We start from the raw sequence: 16,055 nt of genomic DNA on the forward strand, positions 1-16,055 counted from the left end.
ACCTTCCTCCTCGATTAAACAAGAGTAATAAACACATGTTCTCAAATAAAAGCATTTCACATATTCGCTTTTAAAAACATTGCAATTAATTATTACATCGTAATTATTAAACAGTGTATGTATATATGTTTGTGTACCTTAGTTAGGCCTTGAGTGCATGTATATATGTTTGTGTACCTTAGTTAGGCCTTGAGTGCATGTATATATGTTTGTGTACCTTAGTTAGGCCTTGAGTGCATGTATATATGTTTGTGTACCTTAGTTAGGCCTTGAGTGCATGTATATGTTTGTGTACCTTAGTTAGGCCTTGAGTGCATGTATATATGTTTGTGTACCTTAGTTAGGCCTTGAGTGCATGTATATATGTTTGTGTACCTTAGTTAGGCCTTGAGTGCATGTATATATGTTTGTGTACCTATCAGAGTGGATTTTTTCGACAGAATTTTCCCAGAGGACAACACTCTCGTTGCCATGGGTTTGTTTTTCAGTGCGCTAAGTGCATGCGTGTTGCACACCGGGGGGGCTTGGTTTATCCGGTCTCATCCGAATGGCTAGACGCTCAGTTTGATTTTCCAGTCAAACTTGGGGAGAAAGGGCGAGAGCGGGATTCGAACCCAGACCCCCACGGACTCTTTGTCAGTTTTGGCAGATGACTGAGCATCTTAACCAATGATTCCGCCAACTTCTTGTTCCGAGTTGCGGACAGCATGGCCCCAGTCACGTGGTCGTCCCTGACCTTTGCAGCCGGCACATTTTTCACGCGTTCGCCATACATTTGCGTCCTAAACGACCGCCAAAAAACGACCTTCATCTTGGCATTGATTTCCAGCACTCTAGGCAGCTTCGCGTCAATACTTGTTTGAGCGTAGATCAGGCAATAACCTGTATTTTAACCGGTTGTAGATAATCTCAGTAGGGTGTGTCAACATGTTCCAGACACCTACGTTACGAGCCATGGTTGTCAAGTTGTATTATTAGGTCAGATAGCTGATAAGTATTGGCCCATTTATTGGTTGTGTTAGATTTATCTCTCCCTCTGCCTCATATATATAATTTTTTTTTTCATCTTTAATGAATGTGTTAAGCAGCAGATTGTTGTTGCAATAGAATCAATCGTCATTCGAAAACATATGTTCGCACAGCGTACGATTGACTAAATACTGCTCATGCATTGTCAAAACAACTTTATTTTTTACTGTTCAGTCATATCAACCAAACTGAATAGTGAAGTTGTTCTGAAAAAAAGTAGTTTCTGACCGTACGTATCCTTGCAGGAACGTTAACTCACGCGACAGGTCCTTGAATAAACAACAGTGCTGTCCCTTGGACGGAATCAAAGTTCGCTTTTTTTGCCGTCTGAGTAAAGGGAAATTGAGAGAGAAATTTCGCAACAATGGCCAGGTCTTGGGGTGAAGCGTTTGCGGAGTTCTTCATGTTTTTGTACAAAGTGACCTACTACTGGTGGGAAGCGATCTTCAAGTGCATTTTGCCCAGCAAATGGTTCAAGAAAGATGTGGCGGGTCAACGGGTTCTCATCACGGGAGCAGGTAAAGGAAAAAAACCAAAAGTAGACAACGCTTAATTACGGAATATTATTTTGTAGGGCGTCTATCCAGAATTTCCCACCTAAAGACGGAATGAACAATTCTCACAACAAGGCGAGGACGTTCAGTACGTCAGTCATTTAGTGGAGTGGAGGGGAAGAAATGTGGATATTGCCATATGTATGCATGTTTGTGCCCGGTTCGACAGGGATGGAGATCTTGGTGGGAGGGGGAGGGGTGTGTGTGTGTGTGTGTAACCTAACTCACTCTCTCTGTGTAGCCTAACTCTGTGTGTGTGTTTAACCTAACTCTGTGTGTGTGTAACCTAACTCTGTGTGTGTGTGTGTGTTTGTGTGCTTTAAGTAGTGTGTGTGTGTGTGTGTGTGGAGAGAGAGTGTCTGCATGTCTCTGTGTGTGTGTGTGTGTGTGTGAATGCGAGCGATGGAAAAATGTGTGTGTGTGTGTGTGTGTGTGAGTGGAAGGGGTGAGGGGGATCATTGTGTCTGTGTGCTTATCAGCCATATGTGAGCAATAGTAAAATGTGTGCATGCATGCATGCATGGGTGTGTGTGTGTGTGTGTGTGTGTTTGACACTCTCTCTTGCCCCTCTGGCTAAATTCAGGTGAATCGATTGCAGAGTTCTTCATGCTTTTGTACAATGTGACCTACTGCTGATGGGAAGCGATCTTCAAGTGCATTTTGATGTGTGTGTGTGTGTGTGTGTGTGTGTGTGTGTGTGTGTTTGTTTGTTTGTTTGCGCGCGCGTGTGTGTGTGTGTGTGTGTGTGTGTGTGTGTGTGTGTGTAACCTAACTCTCTCTGTGTGTGTAAACTAACTCTGTGTGTGTATGTGTGTGTGTGTGTGTAACCTAACTCTGTGTGTGTGTGTGTAAACTAACTGTGTGTGTGTGTGTAACCTAACTCTGTGTGTGTGTGTGTGTGTGTGTGTAACCAAACTCTGTGTGTGTGTGTCAACTAACTCGCTGTGTGTGTAGAGGGTGACCCCACCCTCCCCCTCGTCCCCCCCCCTCCCCCCCCCCCCCCCCACACACACACCTCCCCGTAACCCCACCCCCACCCCCCGACACACCCAATGAATCAAGTTTATACAGAAAAAAAAGGGGGGGTGGGGGGAAGAAAAATAAATTGTGCACCTGTGCAAGTTCGACTTGTCCATTAGACCACTGGTCAGTCTTCATCTCATTAAAGAAAAGAAAATGTATTGTATGACTAGTGTACTGTGTTGATGGCATGCAGGCAGCGATATGGGCATACATATTCGAATCATTATCATTATTATTATCATCATCATCATCATCATCATCATCATCATCATCATCATCACCTGGTGTGTGTGCAGGCAGTGGTCTGGGGAAGCTGATGGCCCAGCGGTTCATGGAGCTGGGGTGTAACCTAGTGCTGTGGGATGTGAACACGGAGTCCGTCCGGAGCATGGAGGAGGAAATGGGCCGACACGTCCAGTGCAAGGCCTACACCGTTGACCTGGCTGATCGTGACCAGATCTACCAGGTCAGTGCTGATTGACCAGATCTACCAGGTCAGTGCTAATTGACCAGATATACCAGGTTACTGCTTATTGACCAGATCTGCCAGGTCAGTGCTAATTGACCAGATCTACCAGGTCAGTGCTAATTGACCAGATCTACCAGGTCAGTGCTGATTGACCAGATCTACCAAGTCAGTGCTAATTGACCAGATCTACCGGGTCAGTGGTAATTGACCAGATCTACCAGGTCAGTGTTAATTGACCAGATCTGCCATGTCAGTGCTAATTGACCAGATCTACCGGGTCAGTGCTAATTGAGCAGATCTACCATGTCAGTGCTAATTGACCAGATCTACCCGGTCAGTGCTAATTGACCAGATCTACCAGGTCAGTGCTTATTGACCAGATCTACCAGGTCAGTGCTGATTTGGTATTTGTATTGTATTTGTATTTTTCTTTTTATCACAACAGTTTTTCTGTGTGAAATTCGAGCTGCTCTCCCCAGGGAGAGTGTGTCGCTACACTACAGCGCCACCCTTTTTTTTTGTGTGTGTATTTTTACCTGCATGCAGTTTTGTTTGTTTTTAATAAGAAGGAGAAGAAGAAGATACGTGTATGTGTGTGTGTGTGTACACCTGTCTGTTTCAGTGTCAGTGTCAGTTTCAGTAGCTCAAGGAGGCGTCACTGCGTTCGGACAAATCCATATACGCTACACCACATCTGCCAAGCAAATGCCTGACCAGCAGCGTAACCCAACGCGCTTAGTCAGGCCTTGAGAAAAAAAAAGAAAAAAAAAGGGTGAATAAATAATATATAAATACATAAAAAAAGAGAACTACTACTACTAATAATAATATGTATAAGGTGCAAAAACTTGATGAAGTCAACTATAAGCGTACATAAATAAATAAATAAATGAATATTAATTTTATATAAAAAAAAGAAAAGAAAAAAGAAAAACCCAAACAACAGAAGGTGTTGTGTGTTTTCAGGCTGCCGACAGAGTCAAACAGGAGCTGGGGACCGTGGACATTCTGGTCAACAACGCTGGCATCGTGACGGGACGCAAATTCCTGGACTGTCCAGACAACCTGATTGAGAAAACGATGGCCGTCAACGCTAACGCTCATTTCTGGGTAGGTTTGTTTGTAGTAGTATCTTGTATTGTGGTGTATCGATTGATTGATTGATATGGATACTTATGTAGCGCCTATCCTCAGTCGGAGACCAAGCTCTAAGCGCTTTGCAAACATGGGGTCATTTACTCAACAGGCTGCCTGCCTGGGTAGAGCCGACTGACGGCTGCCATTGGGTGCTCATCATTTGTTCCTGTGTCGTTCAATCAGATTTCAGGCACGCACACATACACACTCAGACAAACATGTAACATTTAACAGTTTATGTGTGTGACCGTTTTGTTTATTTACCCCGCCATGTTGGCAGTCTATACTCTGTTTTCAGGGCATGCTGGGTATGTTCTTGTTTCCATAACCCACTGAATGCTGACATGGATTACAGGATCTTTAACGTGGGTATTTGATCTTCTGCGTGCATATATACACACGAAGGGGGTTCGTTCAGGCACTGGCAGGTCTGCACATATGTTGACCTGGGAGATTGGAAAAATTGTAATGTATTGTGTTGTGTTGTGAAGCAAATTCCTCAACTGTCCTGACAACATGATTGAAAAAACCATGGCCGTCAACGCCATTGCTCGTTTCTGGGTAGGTTTGTTAGTAGTTGTAGCTTGTGTTGTATTATACTGTGCTGTGTTGTATTGTGACTCAAATTCCTCAACTGTCAAGCCAACCTGATAAAAGAAAAACCATGGCCGTCATCTGATTTTTGGTTTGAAGTGGCAGCTTGTGTTGTATTGTGTTGTGTTGTAATTGTATTGTGTTGTACTTGTATTGTGTTGTACTTGTATTATGTTGTATTGTGACTCAAATTCCTCGACTGCCTAGACATCCTGATTGAAAAAAAACATGGACATCAAGGCCATTGCTCGTTTCTGGGTAGATTTGTTGGTAGTAGTGGCTTGTGTAGTGTTGTGTTGTATTGTGTTGCATTGTATTGCATTGTGCTGTGCTGTGTTGTGTTGTGTTGTATTGTGTTGTGTTGTGTTGCATTGTATTGCATTGTGCTGTGCTGTGCTGTGTTGTGTTGTGTTGTATTGTGTTGTGTTGCATTGTATTGCATTGTGCTGTGCTGTGCTGTGTTGTGTTGTGTTGTGTTGTGTTGTGTTGCATTGTATTGCATTGTGCTGTGCTGTGCTGTGCTGTGTTGTGTTGTGTTGCATTGTATTGCATTGTGCTGTGCTGTGCTGTGCTGTGTTGTGTTGTGTTGTGTTGTGTTGTATTGTGAAGCAAATTCCTCAACTGTCCAGACATCCTGATTGAAAAAAAAACAAACATGGCTGTCAGCGCCAATGCTCATTTGTAGGTAGGCTTGTTAGTAGTAGTAGTAGTAGTAGCTTGTGTAGTATTGTGCTGTGTTCATTTGTGTTTTGTTGTATATATTGTGTTGTATCGTATTGTTGCCACGCTGGACAGGACACGTTGTCTGCATGACAGACAGCAGGATCCCAAAGATGCTTTTGTATGGCCAGCTGAAGGAAGGCTGCCATGATTTTGTAAGACCCTGCAAGCGCTTCAAGGACACCTTGAAGACAAACCTCAAAGCCTGTGACATGGACATCGCTTCCTTGGAAACTGATGCCCTTGCCCGCTGTCGCTGGAGGATGCTGTGCTCTAGTGGCATAAAGAGGTTTGAAAACAAGAGAACGCTGGCATTAAGGAGAAGCGTGAGCGAAGGAAGCAGGGCTCAACTTCTGGAGACGTTTTCCCTTGCAACACCTGTGGGAAGTGCTGCGCATCCAGAATCGGCCTCTTCTCCCATATGAGGACGCACACTGACAGATAAACCTGCCTGCCTACTCATCCGTCGGACAGACGGGAGACTCCATCATCATCGTATGTATCATTTGGTATCGTAGTTTTTTGTATTGTATGGTTTTGTATTGTATTGTGTTGTGTTGTATTGTATTCTGGTGTATTCTAGTGTATTCTACTGTATAAGGCCGTCTTCTACGGCGAACTGCGTGAAGGTAAACGCAGCGTTGGAGCTCCACGCAGACGCTACGAGGACCAACTGAAGCAGCAGATGTCACGTAGCGAAACTGACCACCACAGCTGGGAGACACTGGCAGCAAACAGATCTGCCTGGAAAACTTCCACCAGGAAAGCTGTCAGGAATTTTGAAAAGGTCAGGACACACAGACAGCCAGGGAAAAACGCGAGCGGAGAAAGGAGGCATCATCTCAAGTTCACCCCTCCAGCGACCAGCCAACCTTCACGTGCGCCAGCTGTTCCCGACAATGCAAGTCCAGGATTGGCCTGTACAGCCACCAGAAGGCTTGCCTCACCCGGACTAGACCTTGTTCCCTGTGATCTTCGGATACGAAGAAACTGCCATCATCATCACTGTATTCTATTCTACTGTACTTATTGTGATGCCTCTTTGGAGAAACAGACACTGACACTGAACTGAACTGGACCTCTTTGTGTGTGTGTGTGTGTGTGTGTGATTTTATCATTTGACAGACGGTCAAGGCGTTTCTCCCGGCCATGATGGCGCAGAACAAGGGCCACATCGTCAACATCGCCAGCTCCGCCGGCCTCTTTGGAGTGACGGGCCTTGCCGACTACTGCGCCAGCAAGTTTGCGGCCGTGGGCTTCGACGAGTCGCTGCGCTTTGAGCTGGAGACGATGGGTAGGACAGGGCTGAACACTACAGTGGTCTGCCCCTACTTCATCAACACCGGCATGTTTGATGGGGTCCAGACCAGGTGGGTGGGGGAGAGAGAGGGAGGGGGGAGGGTGTGTGTGTGGGGGGGTGGATGTTGTGTGAGAGCGTGTGTGAGAGAGAGGGTGGGTGTGTTTGTGTGAGAGAGAGAGAGAGGGGGGCAGAGACAGTGTTTGTGAGAGAGAAAGTGAGAGAGAGAAGGGGGGGAGAGACAGAGAGAGAGAGTGAGGAAGAAGAAATGTGTGTGAGAGAGAGAGGGGGGGGAGAGAGAGAGAGAGGGGGGAGAGAGAGAGAGGGAGAAAGGTGTGTGTGTGAGAGAGAGAGAGAGAGGGGAGAGAGAGAGTGAGGAAGGAGAAAGGTGTATGTGTGAGAGAGAGAGAGGGAGGAGAGAGAGAGAGAGAAAATGAGGAAGAGAGAGAGGGAGGAAGAGAGAGGGTGAGAAAGAAAGTGTGGGAGAGGGAGCGACGAACTGAAAGGGAAAGAGACTTGAGAGGGAGGGTGTGAGAGAGAAAGGGACAGAGAAAGTGTTTGTGAGAGAGAGAGGGTGACAGAGAGAGAGGGGAGGGAGAGGTAGAGAGAGAGAGAGAGAGAGTGAGGAAGAAGAAAGGTGTGTGAGAGAGAGAGGGTGACAGAGAGAGAGGGGAGGGAGAGGTAGAGAGAGAGAGAGAGTGAGGAAGAAGAAAGGTGTGAGAGAGAGAGGGGGGGGGAGAGAGAGAGAGGGAAAAAGGTGTGTGTGTGAGAGAGAGGGGAGAGAGAGGGGGGGAGAGAGAGAGTGAAGAAGGAGAAAGGTGTATGTGTGAGAGAGGGAGGAGAGAGAGAGAGAAAATGAGGAAGAGAGAGAGGGAGGAAGAGAAAGAGAGAGAGTGAGAAAGAAAGTGTGGGAGAGGGAGCATGGTGTGTAAAGAGGTGTGGTGTGTAAAGAGGCGTGGTGTGTAAAGGGGCTGGTGCATAAAGAGGCGTGGTGTGTAAAGAGGCATGGTGTGTAAAGAAGCGTGGTGTGTAAAGAGGCGTGGTGTGTAAAGAGGCATGGTGTGTAAAGAGGCGTGGTGTGTAAAGTAAAGAGGTGTGGTGTGTAAAGAGGCGTGGTGTGTGCAGGTTCCCCTGGTTGCTGCCCATCCTGGACCCGGTGCAGACTGTCGACAGCATCATGGACGCTGTGCTGTGTAACCAGGCCATCATCATTCTGCCACGATTCCTCTACGTCGCTTATGCTCTGAAGGGGTGAGGCATATTGTGTTGTCTTTGGTGTATTCACGATTCCTCTACGTCGCTTTTGCTCTGAAGGGGTGAGGCATATTGTGTTGTCTTTGGTGTATTCACGATTCCTCTACGTCGCTTTTGCTCTGAAGGGGTGAGGCATATTGTGTTGTCTTTGATGTATTCACGATTCCTTTACGTCGCCTTTGCTCTGAAGGGGTGAGGCATATTGTGTTGTCTTTGATGTATTCACGATTCCTCTACGTCGCTTTTGCTCTGAAGGGGTGAGGCGTATTATGTTGTCTTTGGTGTATTCACTATTCCTCTACGTCGCTTATGCTCTGAAGGGGTGAGGCGTATTGTGTTGTGTTGTGGTGTGTTGTATTGTGGTGTATTGTATTGTGTTGTAGTGTATTGTGTTGTATTGTAGTGTATTGTGTTGTAGTGTTTTGTGTTATAGTGTATTGTGTTGTAGTGTAGTGTATTGTGTTGTAGTGTATTGTGTTGTATTGTGTTGTAGTGTATTGTGTTGTAGTGTATTGTGTTGTATTGTAGTGTATTGTGTTGTAGTGTATTGTGTTGTATTGTAGTGTATTGTGTTGTAGTGTATTGTGTTGTAGTGTGTTGTAGTGTATTGTGTTGTATTGTAGTGTATTGTGTTGTAGTGTATTGTGTTGTTTTGTAGTGTATTGTGTTATAGTGTATTGTGTTGTGTTGTAGTGTATTGTGTTGTAGTGTATTGTGTTGTGTTGTAGTGTATTGTGTTATAGTGTATTGTGTTGTAGTGTATTGTGTTGTGTTGTAGTGTATTGTGTTGTATTATAGTGTATTGTGTTGTAGTGTATTGTGTTGTATTGTAGTGTATTGTGTTGTATTGTGTTGTGTTTTAGGGTATTGTGTTGTATTGTAGTGTACTGTGTTGTATTGTAGTGTATTGTGTTGTAGTGTATTGTGTTGTATTGTGTTGTGTTTTAGGGTATTGTGTTGTATTGTGTTTTTTATATTGTGTTGTAGTGTATTGTGTTGTGTTGTAGTGTACTGTGTTGTATTGTGTTGTAGTGTACTGTGTTGTATTGTGTTGTGTTGTAGTGTACTGTGTTGTATTGTATTGTGTTGTATTGTAGTGTATTGTGTTGTAGTGTATTGTGTTGTACTGTAGTGTATAGTGTTGTGTTGTATTGTGTTGTGTTGTAGTGTATAGTGTTGTATTGTGTTGTGTTGTATTGTGTTGTAGTGTATTGTGTTGTATTGTGTGGTATTGTAGTGTATAGTGTTGTATTGTAGTGTATAGTGTTGTATTGTGTTGTAGTGTATTGTGTGGTATTGTAGTGTATAGTGTTGTATTGTAGTGTATAGTGTTGTATTGTGTTGTAGTGTATTGTGTTGTATTGTGTGGTATTGTAGTGTATAGTGTTGTATTGTAGTGTATAGTGTTGTATTGTGTTGTATTGTGTTGTAGTGTATTGTGTTTGTGCTCACATGTGTGTGTGTTACATTTTAAAAATTGTCGATTTCAGTTTTGTTTTCTGTTGTGTTTTTTTTTATATACAGCAAGACAATAAGTAAAATTGCAAGTATGAACAATCACACACACACACATACACACACATGCACACAAGACAAAAATACCCTACACACACGCGCGCGCGTGCACACAAACATGAGTGCAGCATGCCACACCACATAACACCACGCCACACCGCACTACACCACACCGCACCATTCCACACCACACCGCACACCACACCACACCACACCACACCGCACACCACACCACACCACACCGCACCATTCCACACCACACCACACCGCACACCACCACACCGCACTACACCACACCGCACCATTCCACACCACACCACACACCACACCACACCACACCACACCACACCACACCACACCGCACACCACCACACCGCACTACACCACACCGCACCATTCCACACCACACCACACCACACCACACCACACCACACCGCACACCACCACACCACACCACACCACACCGCACCATTCCACACCACACCACACCGCACACCACCACACCGCACTACACCACACCGCACCATTCCACACCACACCGCACACCACACCACACCACACCGCACTACACCACACCACACCACACCACACCGCACACCACCACACCACACCACACCACACCGCACCATTCCACACCACACCACACCGCACACCACCACACCGCACTACACCACACCGCACCATTCCACACCACACCACACCGCACACCACCACACCGCACTACACCACACCGCACCATTCCACACCACACCGCACACCACACCACACCACACCACCACACCAAACCACCCCACACCATGCGACAACGCACCACACCATACCACACCACATCACACCCACACACCACACCACCCCACCCACACACCACACCACCCCACACACCACCCCACACACCACCCCACCCCACACACCACCACACCACACACCACCCCACCCCAGTCATCATTGATTCCCCATCCTCCCTACAGGGTGTTGCCGGTGAAGGTGCAGCGCGTCCTCAACGCCCACCACACCCACACCCACACACCACCCACACACCCCCACACCACACCACACCACACCCCACCCACACACCACCACACACCACACCACCCCACACACCACCCCACACCAGTGATCATTGATTCCCCAATCCTCCCTACAGGGTGTTGCCGGTGAAGGTGCAGCGCGTCCTCAACGCCCACATGGGCATCAGCGCCAGCATGGACACCTTTGTGGGCCGCTCCAAGGCCGAGTGAACCTCCCCACTGCTGCTGCTTTGCTGACTGGGGATCGGGTCTGCCCTTGTTCACCTGGACAGCTCTGGGCACCGTTTGGGAATAACGCTGTGGGGATTTTTTTTGGGTTTTCGGGTTGTTTTGTTTTTTGCTGATTTAAAAGGAAGGATTTGTTGCCGTGGTGTTTTGTTATTGTGTGTGTGTGTGTGTTTGTTGATATTTAGCTGTAGGATTATAATGTAATATCATTATATATATAATTATATGTGATATTTAGCTGTATCATTATTATTATTATCATTATTATTATTATTATTTATTCATTTATTTGTTTAGTTTATTTTTTTATTTTTTTTATTTTTTATATTTTTTATTTATTTATTTTTTTAATTTCATTTTATTTTGTACGCTTATAGTTGACTTCATCAAGTTTTTGCGCCTTATACATATAATTATTATTAGTAGTAGTTCTTTTTTTATGTATTTATCTTTTTCTTTTCTTTTTTTTTTCTTTTTTTTTCAAGGCCTTACTAAGCGCGTTGGATTACGCTGCTGGTCAGGCATCTGCTTGGCAGATGTGGTGTAGCGTATATGGATTTGTCCGAACGCAGTGATGCCTCTTTGAGCTACTGAAACTGAAACTGAAACTGTTTGGCTGCTGTTTTGTGTTTTCAGCGCTTGCTGATTGTCGCTGGGTTCTGTCCACTGCTTCAGTGGGTGGCCGTTTGGGAATAACGCTGTTTTCTTTTATTTATTTATTTATTTATTGTTTTTTTTGATGCCCCGTCATCTGCCCCATTTCAGTGGCATTACTCCCATGCTGCTCATTCCGAGTCCTCCATACACGGCCATACCCGGGAACTGTCGATGTTAGGTCGCCAGGAGGCCACACACCAGAGGAGACCTGCACTGCTGCTGAGTCACTTTGGTGGTGTTCAGTGGCGCCTGTTCTGATTTAACGTGCTTAGGACACCACCTACTAAGCCCCCTACTGACGACAATAATGCTTTAGTCACGGAGCCGGACCTGAGTGAGCGTCCCTCCCAGAGTGGAGACCGCCACCACGTCCCTCAAACAACAGTCCCCCCATGAATCTGCCGACACTGACGACATTGACAGGACTCACCCCAAGCACGGAAGTGGAGGGGTATCAAAACTGAGGTCACCATGAGAGCAGGGCATGTTTTGAGTAAGTGATGTTACACTGTTCCAAGGGACAGCGTTTTTAGCCAGTTTTGTAGCATGACTTTTTATTGGTTGTATTGTTGTGTCTTGTTCATATCAGATGAATTACGAAACAGATAGAGATGTCACACTGTTTTTGAAATAGTATTTTCAGCGAGCTTTTAACATGACCTTTTTTTGTTGCATGGTTGTGTCCACATGAATTACGGATCACACAGTGATGTTAAACTATTTTTAGAATAGTATTTTTAGCGAGATTTCAGCTTCTCTTTTTTTTTTTTTTGTCTATTGTATTGCTTTGTCACATGTATTACGAAACGCACCAAACAGCCGCGCATCAACACTGTATGAATATGCATTATTATTATTCTTATTGTTGTTATTAGGAACACAGCTTTGGATTCAGAGTCATCAGTGCTTTGTATTTGGTGTGCACTAAGGGAGTGTGCTTATGGTTAATTAGCCGTTGGTGCTACATCTTTCATGTAAATCGTGTAACACTGCGTACAGTTGATAGTCGTGTGTGTCATTTCTCTGGTGCGAATTAAAGAACAGTGCTTGCAGATGCGTAGCCGCTTATGCTTCGCCTTTGATGTGAATTAGATAAAAGCGCTGATGATTAAGATGTGATTGTGCTATGAAGTAAATCCAAACCGGTGATTACAGTGGTTTGATTGTAGTAAGTAGAACCAATTAGTATATGATATATTGATATATATATATATATATATATATATGTGTGTGTGTGCTGTGTGTTAGGATCAGTACTTATGGTATAAGAAAAATGTTTATTCTTGTTGGGGGAGATTTTTGGGGGGGATAGGGTTGGGGGGCAGTGGGGGGCGCTGGCGGGGGGATGGCGGGGAGGGGGGTCAGGGGGGAGGGGGGGGGGGGTTGTATGATAATAAAAAGGTCCCTGGTGTTTTCAGTTTGCAGTCTTATTGTGTCTAACAGAAAATGCACATGCGTTATTTTCAATGTGGCAGAGTCGGTCTTCGAAAAGACTGTGTGTGTGTGTGTATGTGTGTGTGTGAGTGTGTGTGTCTGTGTGTGTGTGCTAATTTGTTCCAATGCTGTGTCTGTTTTATAATAATAATAATAATAATGATGATAATAACAATAATAATGGTATTTATATTGTACTGAATCTTGTGCAGAGACAAATCAGTGTTTTGCTTAAAGAATGTTTTTACATGTACTTGTTGATTATGTTTTTTAGTGTGTGGTGTGTGTGTGTGTGTGTGTATGTGTGTGTGTGTGTGTGCACGCACACTAATTTGAGTCCAATTAGACGCAAGTACATTTTTAGAGAAAGGTCGCCGTTTCCAGTATCTCACTACTAGTCTGATTTTAAGAAAGATTGATTAATATATATTTTCTGCATGTATTCAATGAACATGACAAGACTTGAGTCTGATTCAGGGACTGAAGATTTGATATTTGCATTTGTACTAACTGAATGAATATCCACAAGTTTGACTCTTGTGTTTATTTGTGGGCTTTTTTTTTTTTTTTTTTTTTCATTATTTCATTTTTTAAAACCTTACGAACTGACCATGATGTGGTGGGTAGGTTGGTGGGGGGTGGGGTGGGGTGAGGATAGGTGTGGGGGGGGGAACAAGGAGAAAAAAAACCCTGTTGTCCAGAGTGAGTTCAAGACTGAAAAAGAAAAAAAAAAAAATCATTCGAGGGCTTGATTATTTTTGTTGTTGTAGACTTTAACCCCTTTACTGCTGGACTTTGATGGGATGAAATCAGTGCAGCGTGAGTTTTGAAGTGCAAGAACTTCTTCTTCTTCTGCGTTCGTGGGCTGCAACTCCCACGTTCACTCGTATATACGCGAGTGGGCTTTTACGTGTATGACCGTTTTTACCCTGCCATGTAGGCAGCCATACTCCGCTTTCGGAGGTGTGCATACTGGGTGCGTTCTTGTTTCCATAACCCACCGAATCCTGACATGGATTACAGGATCTTTAACGTGCGCATTTGATCTTCTGCTTGCGTATACACACGAAGTGGGTTCAGTCACTGGCAGGTCTGCACATATGTTGACCTGGGAGATTGGAAAAATCTCCACCCTTTACCCACCAGGCGCCGTCACCGTGATGCGAACCCGGGACCCTCAGATTTGAAAGTCCAATGCTTTAACCATTCAGCTATTGCGCTCGAAGAAGAAGAAGAAGTGCAAGAACAACTTCTTGTGCCCTTTTGATAAAGTGGTGTCATTGATTTTGATTAAACAAAGTGATGCAGTCCTGGTCAGAATAAGTAAAATATAAAATGATGGCTCACATCCTGACCTGTAAGCTGTGTCTGATCTCAGTGAGGTGACAGCCCTTCACTGACATCCTGACCTGTAAGCTGTGTCTGATCTCAGTGAGGTGACAGCCCTTCACTGACATCCTGACCTGTAAGCTGTGTCTGATCTCAGTGAGGTGACAGCCCTTCACTGACATCCTGACCTGTAAGCTGTGTCTGATCTCAGTGAGGTGACAGCCCTTCACTGACATCCTGACCTGTAAGCTGTGTCTGATCTCAGTGAGGTGACAGCCCTTCACTGACATCCTGACCTGTAAGCTGTGTCTAATCACAGTCTACAGCACTTCACTGACGATCTTTTAACTACTCAACAGCAGAATAGAGTTTTAAGTAATATCTCCATTTTTTGCCAGCTATTTTGTTTTCTTGTCATTAAAAAAAAACAAACACAAAAAACCTGGATGTATTGGAATAATATCTTGAATATTGTCTTTCCTTTTATGTATGTTAAAAAAAAAAAGAATTATCTTTTCATCTTATGAAATTTAAAAAAAAAATTAAGGTTAACAACTATGGACCTTTCCATGCGGATTTGGTGTGTTGTGTAGAACGTTTCTCAGTGCTTAAAAATGTAGGTATGTATTAATATAATATTTTGATAACTGATCTTATATTGTTTGTTTGTTAGTTTTTTTTGTTTGTTTGTGTGTGTGTGTTCAAATCGAAGTCAAATTCAAAATGTATGTACATGTATGCATGTGTGGGCATGTGTGTGTGTGTGTGTGTATGTGTGTGTGTGCATGTGTGTGTGTATGTATGTGTCTGTGCGTGTGTGTGTGTGTGTGTGTGTGTGTTGTCACTGTCTTATCCGATCATTTAGACAAAGAAAAAAAAATCAGGAAGAACAGACCAAGACATTACACACAGACGTAACTCCAAATGACAGAGTAATGAAATAAAGGATAAATGTATTGGCTTTCTACATTGATGACATGTAAACTGTACAGATTTAGTTCATGTTTGATGAAGCATGTAGCGAAGAGAAGAATTACACACACACACACACACACACAAAATAAACAGCATGAAATATAATTTAAAAGAACGTTTTAAAGGGCTAATCGTTTTAAAGGAAAACACTGAAGATAAGCACATCAAAGAAAAAATACACACACACACACACACACACACAAAAAATAAACAGCATAAAATATAATTTAAAAGAACGTTTTAAAGGGAAACGCATGCTAATCGTTTTAAAAGGGAAAACACTGAAGATATGCATATCAAAGAAAAAATACACATACACAAAATAAACAGCATGAAATATAATCGAAAAGAACGTTTTAAAGGAAAACACTGAAGATATGCACATCAAAGAAAAAATACACACACACATACAAAAATAAACAGCATTAAATATAATTTAAAAGAACGTTTTAAAGGGAAACATGCTAATCGTTTTTAAAGGAAAGCACTGATACTATTATAGAAAAAAAAGTAATATCAGTTTACACCATCTGATAGAGAGAAAGAAAGTATTAACTAAAAGGAACACAAGAACACTAGGTAGCATCTGAACCAGTGATGTATGACACTGATATATTTGCTTTGGTATTAGAACTGAATTTTGTGATGTTGCACTGACGACAATGATTCTGCTACACTGTTCGGGACCTGCATTCAGGATTCTGCGATTATCCGTCATACTGCAGGTCCGCCATGTATATCATTGTAAATACATGTTTTCTATATTTGTATTTCTTTTTATCACAGCAAATTTCTCTGTGTGAAATTCGGGC

General features: G+C 43.7%; 1 protein-coding gene across 1 annotated transcript; it reads left to right on the forward strand.

The window, feature by feature from the left end:
• The first annotated feature begins 1,305 nt into the window (after positions 1-1,305).
• On the forward strand, positions 1,306-12,791 carry LOC143276908 (protein dhs-3-like). The gene is made up of 6 exons (XM_076581571.1): positions 1,306-1,547; positions 2,903-3,072; positions 4,042-4,185; positions 6,652-6,896; positions 7,949-8,074; positions 10,737-12,791. The coding sequence occupies exons 1-6, from the start codon at positions 1,394-1,396 to the stop codon at positions 10,828-10,830; spliced, it is 933 nt and encodes a 310-aa protein (XP_076437686.1). The 5' UTR covers positions 1,306-1,393; the 3' UTR covers positions 10,831-12,791.
• The last annotated feature ends 3,264 nt before the right edge of the window (positions 12,792-16,055 follow it).

Source organism: Babylonia areolata, chromosome 33 (assembly GCF_041734735.1).
Source record: "Babylonia areolata isolate BAREFJ2019XMU chromosome 33, ASM4173473v1, whole genome shotgun sequence".
NCBI lineage: Eukaryota > Metazoa > Mollusca > Gastropoda > Neogastropoda > Buccinidae > Babylonia > Babylonia areolata.

What these genes read in the sequence shown, in the direction of transcription:
- LOC143276908 (XM_076581571.1), top strand. Translation starts at nt 1,394, where the DNA reads ATGGCCAGGTCTTGGGGTGAAGCGTTTGCGGAGTTCTTCATGTTTTTG. An exon ending in ACGCTAACGCTCATTTCTGG is followed by an intron (nt 4,186 to 6,651) that starts GTAGGTTTGTTT and finishes ATCATTTGACAG; the next exon opens with ACGGTCAAGGCGTTTCTCCC. An exon ending in GTCGCTTATGCTCTGAAGGG is followed by an intron (nt 8,075 to 10,736) that starts GTGAGGCATATT and finishes TCCTCCCTACAG; the next exon opens with GGTGTTGCCGGTGAAGGTGC.